General features: G+C 41.4%; 1 protein-coding gene across 1 annotated transcript in view; it reads left to right on the top strand.

Annotated features, from left to right (window-relative positions):
* The window catches only part of FASN (fatty acid synthase), a 49,434-nt gene that overhangs the window by 819 nt on the left and 33,309 nt on the right, over positions 1-15,306 (top strand). The window contains exons 2-10 of the mRNA XM_026071115.1: positions 6,193-6,339; positions 7,196-7,348; positions 8,633-8,806; positions 9,786-9,986; positions 10,428-10,550; positions 11,221-11,336; positions 11,607-11,741; positions 13,608-14,067; positions 14,431-14,618. Coding sequence (XP_025926900.1) covers positions 6,213-6,339; positions 7,196-7,348; positions 8,633-8,806; positions 9,786-9,986; positions 10,428-10,550; positions 11,221-11,336; positions 11,607-11,741; positions 13,608-14,067; positions 14,431-14,618 — 1,677 coding nt within the window. The 5' untranslated portion in view covers positions 6,193-6,212. The remainder of the gene's footprint in view (positions 1-6,192; positions 6,340-7,195; positions 7,349-8,632; positions 8,807-9,785; positions 9,987-10,427; positions 10,551-11,220; positions 11,337-11,606; positions 11,742-13,607; positions 14,068-14,430; positions 14,619-15,306) is intronic.

Genomic DNA, 15,306 nt, shown 5'->3' with positions numbered 1-15,306 from the left:
CGCCGCGCGGCACACCGCCTTCCCGCCGCGCAGCGCGGGGCCGGGCCGGGCGGCCCCGCGGGGCCGCGGCGCGGCGCGGCCTCGGCGGCCCCGCGCCGCGCAGCTCCGGCGCGGAGCCAGCGGCGCCCTGCACCGGGCGCTGTGACTGAATGACCCGGTGCATGCTGGCAGGAAGACTGTGGTCCTCTGTTTTGTCTCCCAAGATTTTATGGGTTAAAAAGTACTAGAAGGGTATGGAAGCTTGTAAGCGGATATTTGGCCTTCTCTGTAATTAAGGGTGACTTCTTAATACATTCTAGGAAACCTTCTCAAAAAAGGTATAGCATATATTAGTAACCCCCCCCCTTTTCCACTTCAGTATAAACCAGTTGCCTGAATATAATAACCTCACTGATTGCGCAGTCTCTTTTTGATGATGTGATTCTGTCAGTCCCTCTTCTGCAGCTTGCTTTTCACCTTCTTCCCCCAGCAAAGGGCCTTTTGAAATACTGAATTGCAGATTTTGCTAGCTAAAAGCCTTATTCATGTGCTCAAATTGAAACAAGTTGTGTCAGAGCAGTTTGTGAACTTAAGTACTTCTTCAGAGAACAATATTGGTGGCGTTGGAGCATGTCTTGCTTTTAAAAAAGAGTAAAAAATCCTTTCAGCCACTTTAGCAAAATGTTCACTTTTTTCTGCAGCTTCTAAAGCTTCTTGAAACAAGTTGAAAATAATAACGTGTTTTCAAAGGCTGCACTTAGTGGATGAATTCAGAGGATGATGGCCTTACATGGAAGGAATTACAGATATATTTTTTAAAAATCTGATATGGTGATCCTGGAGACTTAAGTTTGTACAATCCATTCCAATTATCTGGGAATCCAAACAGCTGTGCTGATGCCACAAGCAAAATCTAATTTTACCTCCTTAAATAACATTTTGAATCAAGCTGTGTTTCCTACTGAATAGTTTATTTAAATATGAAAACACACCACCACTTCTCACTTCCCGTGTGGTCAATAGGACAAATCCAGTCTTGAAACACAGACAGTTAAAAGGTCTTTGTAAAACTGAAGCCATAGCACACAGACTGACAGTAGTCAAATGCTTTCAAAAAATGAAAACTGTCCTGTGTTGACTTTTATTTTGTAAAGGTTTTTTTTTTTTTTAACCAATAGACATTGTAGCTTCCTCTACAAGTGAACTTCCTATGTAATAACAGTTTTAATTACAAATTCTAGAAACAGGGTTTGATATTAAAATCAAATTTGGATAATCAGAGGTTGGAAAACCTGGATTATGATGTAGTGATACTTAAACTAAGAAAGCAAACCATTATCTGTGCTGAGGGAAGCTATGGAAGACCCATGAAAGTTTCCTGTTAAGATAATGGGAGCTCCAAAGACGGGTCAAGATTTGGACTGCCAAGAACCAGTAGCAGAGAGCTGGTTTTGAGGAGTTTGGCCCACCATGAATAGAGTCATCAAAATAACAGTGAAATAAATAAAAGCAAGGTACCCCTGTCTAGAAAGCTGAACTGTGCATCAGGCAAAATAGGGTTTGGGTGTTTTTGTTTATTTGCAAACAGATTCCATGTGCTTCTCTTGGTGAACTGCTCAGTAAAGAATACCCCATCTCAAATTTATAATGATCAGCAAAAATATGTGTGTCTCATCAGCCCTCCCCCCTTTTTCCTCACCGAGGCTCAGGTGGGCATAGGTGCAGCACATAAGAAAATTATTGTCTTTGGAGATTGGGATAGTCAGGTAAAAGTGGGAGAAGAAGTTAAACTTTGTCTTCAAGTTCTTTCCTCCCCTGTCTCCTCTCTTCTTCCTCTCTGCCTTCCCCCCCCCCCAAAAAAAAAAAAAAAAAARCTTACAGTTTCAGTGGGTGCAAGGATATTCTTGTAGGGAAACAAAACAGATAAAACTTTTATAAAAATAGTTGTACAGCTGCAAGGGATGGTGCAAAGCAATGATTAATACTTCTCTTTTTGATTCTTTATTGGTGCTGGATTAGTGAGGTACTGATGAACGACTGTCTTAAATGCAATGAAGAACAATATTTCAATTTACAAGTACGCTTGATAATAGCACTGGGCTCACATGAAACTGATAGGTATCACATACATAGAGAACATGGTTAATAAGGTATAATATGATTGAAGAAATGAACTGGCATCAATAAACAAACCAACCTTGTCAAGTGGCTAATGTGGGAGGCAGATAACCAGAGCACAAGTATAAAGTGATGAAAGTGGTTACTAGTCAATAATACCATCAGGGATTGTTAATTATTGCAAGTGACAAACTGAATGAGTCAGCAATGCAATATCATTGCAAAAAAAAATTGTGTAAATCCAGTGTGGAGGCAATTTATGCTTAACTGAGGTGTCTATTGGACTAGTATGTTCAGATTCCCCCCACAGTTTAAAAAGGCAAGCTGTCTGGGAAGAATTCACAGTAATTAAAATAAAATCTTAGGGTAAACAAAGGGAAAAGAATGTTAGCTGTCTAGTTGTATCCAACAGAATACAGCCTTAAGAAATGTGAGAATCCTGTTTGTTCCTTTTTATCTTTTCTTGTTTCCTTCTTTTGACCTGTTGCTTTTATTCACCATGTTCATCAAATGTAATGGGAACAATTTTTTATGCGTATTTGCTGTAGTCCAATCTCTAATACAGCTRTAGAAATCATTGTCTTTCCTGATCTGTGCTATGTCCTGTATTTTACAAACTGTCAGTATACCATGTGTAGTCTAAGAGTGTTCCACAGAAAAAGTGAGTCTCTAATATAGTAACATAATACAATACACCATTTTGGAGTAACGTCAATGAGCTTTAAAATAGTCTACTTGCTTTCTATCTGCCAAGGAAGACTGAAGACGACATTGGTTGCTGTAATGTCTTCTTTAATCTCTRATTAATCGGGGATGACTTAGAATTCATGGTTTTTCCTTTCCCCGCTCACCTTTTCCACAGCAAATCATCTACACTGTGTCTGTCACATCAGTCCATAAGTTGGATGTTACCTCTGATTAGGCATTTGGAGCTCTTTGTGTCAAGTCTAAATCTTTCGAGTCCTTTTGTATAAAAATCCTTAGGTTGTGGCTCTTCTTACCCATTCACTCAGCTAAAATTAACTTCTTGGCTCTCTTTATTCTATGATTTGATTACTGCAGCATTTTTTCTCTTGCCTTTGACACAGTCTTGCTCAACTACATTCATAACATGTTGGCAGAGATTGCTTTTCTGATAAATTCCATTACTTTACTCTCCCAGAACAATATTTTATCCAGATTGGTGATACCTGGATGGAGTTTTTGTGATACTCCAGGGTAGGAGATATGGGATGGGAAGACACAATCCAAGAAGTGAAGTTTCAATCCCCTGAAATATAACTTGTATTTCTGTCCCTCGAGACCCCCAGCCAAAGAGCCGTGGCATAAAATTTGGTCAGAATCACATTATCATCTTATGTCTTATGCTTGGATTGAAAGCTCCATGCCTCAGATTCATTCCTGCTCTGCTCCTAGCACAGAATTGCTGTGAGTATGGGAGAGTTGCAGTCCTTGATCAGATTTTGTAGGTATAGTGGTGATGCCAACAACAGAACTGGCCTGCTAGATTTGGGAATAGAAGAAAACAAAAAGTTCCTCCTCAGAGTGGAGTGGATTGGGCCTGTTACCACCCACTTCAGTTTTGGGGTATAGTTTCTCAGTAAGATCCTTAAGTGTTTGCTGACTAAAACCAGTAGTGATACTGTTTCCCATTTAAATGAACAATCAGAGTGGAATAGAATTTTACCCCAGAGGAGCTTCTGGATGGATTCACAAAGGGGAAATCATGCTTAACCAACCTGATAGCCTTCTACGATGGAATGGCTGGCTGGATAGATGAGGGGAGAACAGTGGCTGTTGTCTCCCTTGACTTCAGGAAGGCTTTTGCTACTGTCTCCCATAACATCCTCATAAGCAAGCTGATGAAGTATGGGCAAGATGAGCAGACAGTGAGGTGGACTGAAAACTGGCTGAACGGCAGAGCTCAGAGGGTTGTGGTCAGTGGTGCAAAGTCTAGTTGGAGGCCTGTGGCTAGCAGTTTCTCCCAGGGGTCAGTAGTGGGTCCAGTATTGTTCAACTTATTCATCAGCGACCTGGATGAAGGGACAGAGTGCACTGGAACAGGTTGCCCAGAGAGGTTGTGGAGTCTCCAAAAGCTGTCTGGACAGGGTCCTGGGCAACCTGCTCAAGGTGACCCTGTTTGAGGAGGGGAGTTGGACTAGATGATCTCCGGAGGTCAACAGACCTCAACTGTTCTGTGATTCTGTGGTTCTGTTGTCTGAAGTATTTAATATGAGGCTGAGAAATCCAAGATATCCTTTTGGGAGCAATTCTGTTTTTGCTCCCAGAAAGAATGGACTGGATGAGGTAATCATCTCTTCTACTTCTGAGTATTACACATTGCATAATTCTGCAGTCACTCCACAGATCTAAGTAAAGATAACTACTGAAGGCAAGAAGGGTAAAAGAAATCAGGCGAGGTCTGTGGTATTGTGTGGTGTCTGGGCTACACCTCAGCAAAAGCCTTGCAAACCAAAGGACTTTGCTTCTCCTACACACACGCACACACCCGTGCCCCAGCCCCTTTCAGTCACAGGAAGGTGTTATGCCTGTGCAGTGTATGGATGGAAGAGAGGCCTATTTCTTGCTCAGAAGCATCAAGAATTTCTGAAGGAGGATGCAGAACCATAAGGCGAGCAACCTTTTACCTTGACTTTCTGAGTGTGCGTTTTTTTGTTTGTTTGTTTGTTTTTTCCCCACAGATAAATCATCACAAGAAAAAGAGGATATGATTCCATTGCTAGATGAAATTTATTGGGCTGGGAAAACTGTTATGCAAAGGATCGTCTGAGATTACCCATTGGTGCTGTTTTGTGCTGGAAAGATGATTGAGCACCAGTAGTATTCTGCAAAGTGCCTGCATGACACTATGGTGCATAATCTGTGATGGAGATTAAACTTAGGTTGTACGTAACAGTCTTCAAAGTCATTAAGACAGACTTCAAACTATTTAAACACCTAATTTTCACTGTGACTTTTTTTAATTGTTAAAATCCCACACATTAACCCAAGAGAATATTTTGCCTCTACCATCAGAAAAAATTATTTAAGGAAGTGCTATGAAAGCTTACTACCCACCTCTTGCCCTCTGTTCATGCAGCCACTTTTATTTGTACTTTTTCCTTGAACTTGCCTGCTTAGGGTCTGCAAACTGTAACTTGACCTTAACTGGAACATCAGATTAACTTGCTGTCTCTCTACTTAGTTGCTAATAATTTTTTCAGTGTAATACAAAGAGAATTTAAATAAGTGTGTTGACTGTAATATACGAGCTCTCATTTGATGTTGTGACTTCTATGGATAGCCTTCCATGCTGCCTCATGCAGGCATGGTGCTCTCTGTGTAATTTGAGGTTGGGGTCTTTAGAATACAAATTCTTTGGGACAACAGCTAGGATTCTGCCCCCGCCCCAACTGGAATACAGATCTATTCTGCTGACTTGTGTTTTAAAGCACCACCCTCTACCCATGGGCTCAGTTCCCCATGCCCAGTCCTCTAACTGTGCCAGTGCAGGGTTCTGTGTTTTGGGTAACACCTTATACGTAAAACTTGTTTCTTGTTTCAGGTATTTAGAATGAAGCTAAAATGTATTGTCATCTCTGCACTTTGTTTACAAAAAAAAAGTCTCTGATTCTTGATTCTGAAGTTAGTATTTAACTTTGGAATGATTGTAGAACTTGTTTTGCTGCCTGTTAGGTTTGCCTTGTAATTATATATTTTACTATATGTATTTCTTAATTTCCCCACCCACCTCTGCTCCAGCATATTAATCTTTCTTCTCTACAGGCTTCACAGAGGCCCTGCATCTGGTAAAGCTAGACCTGTTCATTCTCTAGTTGTCTTATAGAAAGTGGTGGTTTTCAGAGCCCAGCGCTCCTTTAGAATCAGTTTTCTTGTCTCCATTGTCCCCGCAAATCTTATTGTCAATTTGATTAGGTAGGATATCTCTTTGTACTAGAGGCTCCATGGACTGTTCCTGTGTGGGTGTTTCTCCTGCAAACACGCTTGTTTGTCACAACACGTCAGGAAGACTAGAGACACATGTAGTCTCCTCTGTGTGAAAGCTTACTAGTCTTACTGCTTTCTGGATCTCAGCAACAGGGAGAAGTTAAGAGATGGAGGACGTGGTGATTGCAGGCATAGCAGGAAAATTACCAGAATCGGAGAACTTGCAAGAGTTCTGGGAGAACCTACTTAATGGAGTTGATATGGTCACAGAGGATGATCGGAGGTGGAAACCAGGTGAGCACTCATTGTCTCTCCTTTTGGAGCCTTGAATTCTGAGCTTTTCAGATGAACTATCCTATGAAGTGAAAGGTTTTATCAAATGGGGAAACCCTGCCAGAGTTTTTAAATTTACTTCTGATACAGACACCAAGAGATTCAGGAACAGAACAGTTCTATAAAAGTCTTATGTAATCCATTTTATAATGGCATTTCTCATGCAATAGTAACTAATAAGTTCTATGTAGCTTATTTACAGGAAAAAAAAGAACACTTTTAACAGAGCAGCTTTAACACAACAGCATCATGAATCTTGGACCTGCTGTTGACAGCTGTGGTAATAAGACTCATCTGTCAGTTTTATAGGTTCAGAAGTAGCAGAGGGACTGCAGTCCCATGATTTATGGCTTTTTACAATGTTCTTTTCTGTTTGATTCTCTCTTTGAAATATTCGGCCCATGTCTATCTAATTCAAAGCTCGTGATTTGTGAAAGTGAAAAGTAGCTTTTGTTTTTCTTCTAACTGGTGACTGACTGGAACCACTGATTCGGTCTGTGTATGTGCTTGGCACAACTTGCCAAAGCACAAATACTTACAGGCAAATAGATGCATTTTGCTGCCATATCCTGGAAAGTCTTACAAATCGCAATCCTTTTTGTTAACGCAGCTGTCTAATTCCCATATGGGATCTACAGAGATGGAATGCTAGGTGTTCTCATAGCACCCTGGGTGCTGCAATATGGAAATGAGGTTTCATGTGTAATCAAGAATCAGCTGTGGTCATGCTGCACTACTTCCCCTACCACCACCCCCAGCTAGTAACTGCTTCAAAGAATATGTAATCTGTGACACAATGTTGAATTTTTCTTCTCAGGAATTTATGGACTGCCCAAGAGAAATGGAAAGCTCAAGGACATAAGCAAATTTGATGCCTCTTTTTTTGGGGTTCATCCCAAACAAGCTAATACAATGGATCCTCAACTTCGCTTGCTGTTAGAAGTTTCTTATGAAGCTATTTTGGATGGAGGTAAGCAGCTGAATGACTGAAGAGGGAGAATTGTGCTATATTGCCTCTGTGCGACAGGTGCAGATGTGCATCAATGTGATGAGAGTTCTAACATGAGAAAGCTATCACAATAGAGAGGAGACCAAAGAACTGGTAAGAGAGTTAGAACACACCTGTTTTCTCTAGAACTTGAACTAGGAAATCTACACTGATTGCCAGCAAATCTGTCTTGTACAGAACAACCAGTACTGCAGAAACACTTAAACAGCTACCAGTGGAAGAGCTTTTGTACATTGGTGTCCTTATGCTCATGCTCTATCATAATATTCCAAAATAGATCTCTTTCCCTTTAAAGGCAGAGGGCATAATTGCAGTTGAAATGGAAGAAGACTCAAAATAGAATTTTCATCCATGGTCTAAAAGGATGGCAGATGCCCTGATGTATCCTATGCATTGGCCAGATTCATTGAAAATATGTGGCGTTTGAGCTACTATCATAAAATGCTTACCTAGGGCATGTGCTCTCCGAAATTGGAGCCTCCTTTCTCCATCACTGCCAGTATCCTGAGCTTTTGAGTTACTCGCCCACAGAGCCAGAAAGTTTGTTCTTAATCAGTTTCACATCTGAACATAAGAAGCACAAGGACAAAGTTGGAAACAGCTCACTAGTATTGACAAATTGACACCTGCTGCTCAGCTGCTGAGCTTCAGTCCAAAGGCCTGAATAGTCTGCTTGTGTCCAGGACTCCTGCAGCACAGAAAAGAAAGAGCAGAGATTGCCGGAAGTCAAAGCCTTTCAGAGCATAATTGTTTCTTATTCCAGGTTGTTGGCTTTTGGGCTTAATAATTCTTGTACTCCAGAGGCCTCTAGTGTGGATAGGTAGATATTCTTGTGCTCACGTGATATTCTGAGGGCTACGTTTTTCTTCCCTTCTGTCTGCTAGTTTTCTCTGGACTGGAAGTCAGCTTATCTGATCAGCATTTGTATTTTGCCTAATCTGTACCACTTCTATACAAGACTTCAGCAATACCCAACTAAGCTGAAAAGCTGTCCCAGGGCAATATATTCTGGTCAAAAAACCAATGCCAAAGTTCTGAGGGACTCTACTGTAAGATTTGTAAGGCCTGCAATTGAAGGAGATGGAGAGAGAACTATTGGTAAGGGAACAGTGCTACAGGTCTGCCAGAAAGGGACAGTAGGGAGCTGTATTTCATGATCTAGTGCCAGAAGGTACCTGGTATTTCCCCAGTTTGCCCTTCATCTTGAGTCTGTCTGCCATAATCTACCTTCCAATATTCCCATAGGTATTAATCCAGGCACCCTTCGTGGCACAGACACAGGTGTGTGGGTTGGTGCAAGTGGGTCAGAAGCTGCTGAAGCCCTTAGTCAAGATCCTGAAGAGCTTTTGGGGTACAGCATGACTGGCTGCCAGCGTGCTATGTTTGCCAACAGGATTTCCTACTTTTATGATTTAACAGGTAAGTGTCCCAAAACCCGTCAATGCTGATGAGTAATTGCAATTTGAGCATGGTTGTACCACAGCTTCTGCAGAGGGGTGGGATGGATATGATGACATAGACCCTTCTGGGAGAAGAAAACAGCACGCAATGGTTGTGAGGAGGCAAATGGGAAGCAAAAAAAGCGTGGTGAGGTTCACCGTAAGGCTTTGTACCTCGCTTGCTGCTGATGGGCATAGCTGGCATTCATCTGAAAGAAGATGAAGACGATGGCAGAAAGCCTTCAGGAAAAGGGTCCAGATCTTGATTTAAACTTCCTTTAGACTGTTACTTGATATCCAGTCATGTAGAAGTTTGCCCCAGAGGCGAACTGACTAGAAGGAAAGAAATGTAAAGGGAAAAGGTGGCAGGTGTTTTGTTTGTTTTTGATGAGTAAAGTAAAAGAACTGAGGGAAGTACCAAAATGGTATATTGACTAGAAGTGCCTGTGGCCTTGAAGATAAAAGATAAAGTAGAGGGATGGGAATTCCTATGCAGAGCAGCTGGGGATTGCGATCATGGCAAAGTTAGCACCAGGAAGAAGAAGGGATTTTACTGATGAGAACAGAGAAGTAGATGAGACCTGCCTGCGACAATACAATTTCTTTTTTTGGTGAAGACTGATAGATATAATGTAAAAAGGTACCCTTAAAACCAAGCTGTTTGCATTATTTTTCTTCTTCTTCTTCTTCTTCTTCTTCTTCTTCTTCTTCTTCTTCTTCTTTCCTGTCTCTTATTATCTGGTAAGCAAGCAAAGATGATGATACTTGTATTCCAGTGTACCAGGATTACCTTTAATGTTCTGTAGCAACTTTTAATTAGCTTTCTTTGGATATGTTCCCCCCAATCCTGTAGTCTCTAGCAAGCAACTCTAGAAAATGAACAGTAAAAAGAAAGTTTTTGTTAGTTATTTTTTTTCGGGTTTTTTTGCTTTCCCTCTCTGCCCTTCCTGTTTCCTAAGGACCAAGCGTGACTATTGACACAGCCTGCTCCTCTAGTCTCATCGCACTGGAAAATGCTTACAAGGCAATTCGTCATGGACAATGTAGCGCAGCCCTGGTAGGAGGGGTCAACCTTCTGCTAAAACCCAACACTTCTGTGCAGTTCATGAAACTTGGTATGCTTAGTCCTGATGGTACCTGTAAGGCCTTCGATGTTTCAGGTAAGGCATTAGCACCAAATATTGCTGTGTTGTTTGAGTCTTATTGCTGAGGCTGTGACCTGATACTCCTGTAAAACAGCAGATAGCTGGTGTCATAGTTGTTCTTAGGTGCACCGTTTGGGACATACCCTGAATGTTATCTATGTTGTGTGCTTAATTGAACCTGGAAAACTAACTGTGGAGAATAAGCTGTGTGGCTCATTTCACTGCCACTGAGGAAAGGAAATAACATGATCTCTTGACGGAAATTTTCATTCATCATTTGTGATAAGCAGACAGCATTTTTAGGGCATACGTTTTTAAAACAAATGCCTATATCGTATTCTTAAAGCAATCAATTTTAAACAGTACTGAGGAATGAGGTGACTGTATTGTATAGTGTTTTGCTGCTTGAGCAGAACTCTTCAGATTAGGGACTTGTTCTTCTCTCTCTGTTCACAGGAAATGGATACTGTCGCTCTGAAGCTGCTGTTGTTGTTCTTTTGACCAAGAAGTCCATGGCTAAACGGATCTATGCCACAATAGTCAATGCTGGGAGTAACACTGATGGTTTTAAGGAGCAAGGTAGGCCTTGAGCCTCAGAAAAGTGAGATTCTACAGAACTGTCCAGTCTTGAGTCTTGGTCATCACAAGCAGGGGCCTATGGCTGTTATGGAGTTCACTTTCTCTAGGCCTGTGAGATTTTTTTTTCTTTTATTTTTCTTTTGGTAATACAGAGTTCAGGCCTTTATTTTGTAAAGGAATCCAATGAGGCAAGTGGCTGTTTCTACTGTACAGACTAACAGGAATGTCATGTTACTAGTTATGACTTCCTCAGGATACCTTTGTAATAACTTTTTTGCATTGATAGTAGACATGTATTTTATTGCTGGAAGACTCTTTCCCTGCTGCTCTCCAGTTTCTCCAACTCTCCAGTCATGCCAAGTTTCACATGTTCTGCTTGATCTGGACACTTCCTCATACCTGTTAACTGGTATCTTCCCATACTAGTCTAAATCATTGATTTAGCTCCACTGCTGGATCCTCTTCATCTTCCAAAGAGCATGATAGGCTTGTTGTACCCCATGCCAAAGCCATAGGTATAAATCCTGAAAAGGTTTACTTGGTCTTTTTTTTTTTTTTTTTTTTTTTTTTTTTTTTTTTGAGATGTAGACCTAACCAGTTAAAAGGACACTAAAACCAGAACAGGAAGCATCTAATGGGAGAGAGGAATTGATGGCAATTTTGGTCCTAGGTGTGACGTTCCCATCTGGAGAGATGCAGCAGCAGTTGGTCAGCTCTTTGTACAGAGAATGTGGTATCAAACCAGCAGAAGTGGAGTATGTTGAAGCTCATGGGACAGGCACCAAGGTGAGCATGGCCTGCTCTGGGTTTTTGTTTGTTTGTTTTCTCCCTGTTGTCTTCCCATGAACCCCTTGTCACACTCCTCCTTCAAATTATTTCTTGTTCTTTCAAAATAAACATGAAGGAACTGTATTTTTCCCTTTACATCAGTTACTGGAATGTGTACTGCTTCACCACTTTTGGATTTTACCCAAATATCTTAGTTTTTCAGATTTGTTTCTTCCGCAATGCATTTTAGAAGTGTTAGCTAATTGTCACTGATTGTTTTCTTACTAGGTTGGTGATCCACAGGAAGTAAGTGGCATTGTAAATGTCTTCTGCCAGTGTGAGAGAGAGCCACTGTTGATTGGCTCAACAAAGTCAAACATGGGTCATCCAGAACCTGCCTCTGGGCTTGCTGCATTAGCGAAGGTAATGCATAGCTTGAGAAGGAAAATGTTGGCTTTTAAGAAAGCTTGCACTGAGCCAGGATAAGATGTAAGCTTATAATGAATTCAGGTGATTCTCGCTTATTATTTCATTACTCCTTGCTTCATCTGCAAATATTTCTGAAAGCTCAGGTGATTATGCTGCCAGCTGGACATGATTGCTCAGGTGACCCTTGGTGGGGGTGTGTTAATATACGCATACATTTTTAATCCTCCTGTTCTGAATTCTACAGGAGCTCAAACTGTGCTCGGAATAAAGGCTTTGTGATCACCTTATTGATTGTTCTCACACCAGAACTTCCAGCAGAAATGCACTATAAGTCATTTGGGTTTGGGGGAGGTACAAGTAGAACAATTTAAATGTTTTGGGTAGCTGACATTGACCAAAGAGGCAGTTTGGGCTCTCAGTGCCAAAAGAGTAGCTGATCCTTCCGGCTGTTTGTCAGGGATGTGTCTTTTCTTCCTCTTCTGTCTGTCTCTTGTGTTGGCAAGAAGCCAGGTGAGTTCTTCAGGATGTCAGGCTACCAGCTTGAATAGCTGGTTGTCTTAGCAACCAGCTGGCCTACTAACTATTGCTGTAGACAGACAATCATCTATCAGTCTTGGCTCCTAAACTGCTTATCGGAGATCTAGCTAATGTTCATGCTTGGTTGTAAGCCTATTATGGAAAACCTTAGAGCCATGCAGACTGAAGCAATGTGCATTGTTACTGCTAGTACTTTAGGCTCTTCAAAGTGGTTATTATGGCCTGAATACATACTACTCCCTGTGAATAACCTTGTCTGCAAATAAAGCTTGAAAACTGCAGTGTCCATCTCTTTTCAGATGAAAATTTACTTTTTAATTTCTATCATCTAGGCTGAGACCTCCTTCAGTAGAAGGAATGATGACTGACTCATAAAATAAACCTCTCCCGTGTTACTACATTGTAGGTTGTAAGCAGTTTGCTTAGTGCAGTTCTGCTGTCATCTGTCAGGACAGGATCATAACTCTGAAGTGCTCTTTCCTAGTCTCTGTGTTCCTTAGAAAGGGTGCAGAACTGTGAAAAGGAGACATGATTTCTCTTTTGTAGGCTTCTCTGACATATCATGTTTTCTCACTCTTTTCCATAAGTTTTCTCAGTTAACTTTGTATCAGAACCTACTGCTGGATATATCRGCCCCTAACACCTACCATGCCTGTTCTGGAAGTGTCTCTTCCTATGTTTTTCTTAAGTTGTATTAGGTCTGATTCCCAGATCTGGTATCTTGAAAGCACCTGAAGCTTTGTTTGGAAGGATGTTGGAAACTCTGGCTCTCTAACAGTTTCTGGTTCTCTAACAGTTGGGCAGCACTTGATATTTTAACATTTGGAAGTTAATCAGAATGGCAGATAAAGGATCCTTGAAACCAAGCCAGAAAATACACCAAGCCAACTGTCTCGAAGACAGCTACTGTCTCAGGCAGTCTGAAGTTATTGTAAACATTTTCTTTTGGGATTCCATAAAATGCTTTATATGTGAGATGCCAGTTAGGAAAATAGATCCTGGAAGTATCTGATTTCAGACTTGAAAATCCATTATGTATATGAACAGGTAGAAAGGAAACTACCATTTGCCAAGGTCACCTTACTTAAATTCTGGTGTGGGAGGGAACAGCTTATTTGTATTTTTGAACTACTCGGCCTAATTACTGTATAGCCAAGACAAAGCCTCTTGGTGACTCTGGTGTATACTCACTGTACTCTCAAACTTCTATAAAAGCCATGGCGCTCAAGTGTATGCTATGTAATCATTTATAGTAAAACGATAATAACAAAAGAGTGTTTTCTACAAGAAAATGTGGAACACAGACTACTCTGTCTCTTTCAGGTCATTCTCTCTCTGGAACATGGGCTGTGGGCTCCAAATCTTCATTTCAATACCCCAAATCCAGATATTCCTGCCTTACAAGATGGCTCTTTGCAGGTGGTTTGTAAACCAACACCAGTGAAAGGTGGCCTTGTCAGTATCAATTCTTTTGGCTTTGGAGGTTCTAACGCTCATGTCATTCTGAGGCCAAATGAGAAGAAACGCCAGCCTCTGGAGACCTGTAACTTGCCGCGACTGGTCCAAATCTGTGGCAGAACACAGGAAGCTGTGGAAATACTAATTCAAGAGAGCAGAAAACATGGAGGATGCAGCCCGTTTATAAGCCTGCTCAGTGATATCTCTGCGATTCCTGTATCTTCCATGCCCTACAGGGGCTACACGCTAGTTGGCAGTGAGAGTGACGTAAAAGAGGTCCAGCAAGTTCAAGCATCTGTTAGACCACTCTGGTACATCTGCTCAGGTAACACCACAGCAGTGGGTCCAGGCTTCCGCATTCCTTTGTGGATCTGACGTTTGAGCTATTGGACCCTCCGCTCTATTTAGCGTTTTCTTCCACTCTCTAGCCTGAGGTACTATTATGCAGCCTTTTGCTAAGTGTAGGAGACTCATGTTCCCTGTGTTCTATCTAATCCTTCCAATTTAGCTATCTTCTGATGATAGCGAAGTCCAGAAGAATGAAAAGCAGTGTTTAATTTAGAAGGTATTAGAAATGTACAATGTTTTGCTCGCAGATAGAATTCTCTCACTGCCAGAGCAAGTATGTGATGTCCGCTCCTTTTATTGGGCGTTACCAAAGCTCACCTTCTCCTTGCTTATCCTGCAGGCATGGGAACACAGTGGAAAGGTATGGGCCTGAGCCTGATGAAGCTGGATCTGTTTCGCCAGTCTATATTGCGTTCAGATGAGGCTTTGAAGGACACAGGGCTGAAGGTCTCGGACCTGCTCCTGCATGCAGATGAGAACACTTTTGATGACACTGTCCATGCATTTGTTGGACTAGCTGCTATTCAGGTAAGACTGAATGACTGGTGGAGGGGGACATGGACCTTTTCCTCGTCTCAATCCATATGAGTAGGCTCTGCTAATGTGTCTGTTTGGTAAAACATTGTATAAATTAATACTGATTAGTAAGTTTGTGTAATCAGCAGATGACAGTGATCTGTTAGAAATATACCTCTAATAGCAGAGTGTGTTGCATCCTTGATAGTTTTGGGTCCTGTTGTTTTGAAGAGGTTTGGGGGAATGTTGTCCTAAACCGATTTGTGCGCATGTGTGTATGTGGGGCAGCTTCTTCCTTTAAGAGACTGAGGAATGCCTGAAGTTTTGTGTAAATGTTTGTGCCAACAATCAAGGTTCTATAGAATACTTCTGTATTTTACCTTCTAAAACTTCTTCTGAAAATGAACTTAATGAAGTTAAATAAAGTCCTTCTAATTCTGGATGAATGTCAGTGTGGGATTCAATGTCTCTTAATAAGAGGCATAGTTTTAAAGTGATCTGGAAAGCTGGCCTTGACTCTGTTCTGTACAGACATGCTCTTCTGCAACATCCTATTGTTGGAAATAACTTCCTAGTGGAAATCTAGGTAGTGGAGAGGCCCAGACAATACTGGAGTTGCATAATGATTCTTGAGCTTGCTTTGAAATGAGACTGGAACTGCACTTGTGAAGAAAATGGCAGTGAGGCCAAGAAGAATGTG

This window comes from Apteryx rowi, unplaced genomic scaffold (assembly GCF_003343035.1).
Source record: "Apteryx rowi isolate R43461 unplaced genomic scaffold, aptRow1 scaffold_1073, whole genome shotgun sequence".
NCBI lineage: Eukaryota > Metazoa > Chordata > Aves > Apterygiformes > Apterygidae > Apteryx > Apteryx rowi.
This window is presented reverse-complemented; position numbering and strand designations above follow the sequence as displayed.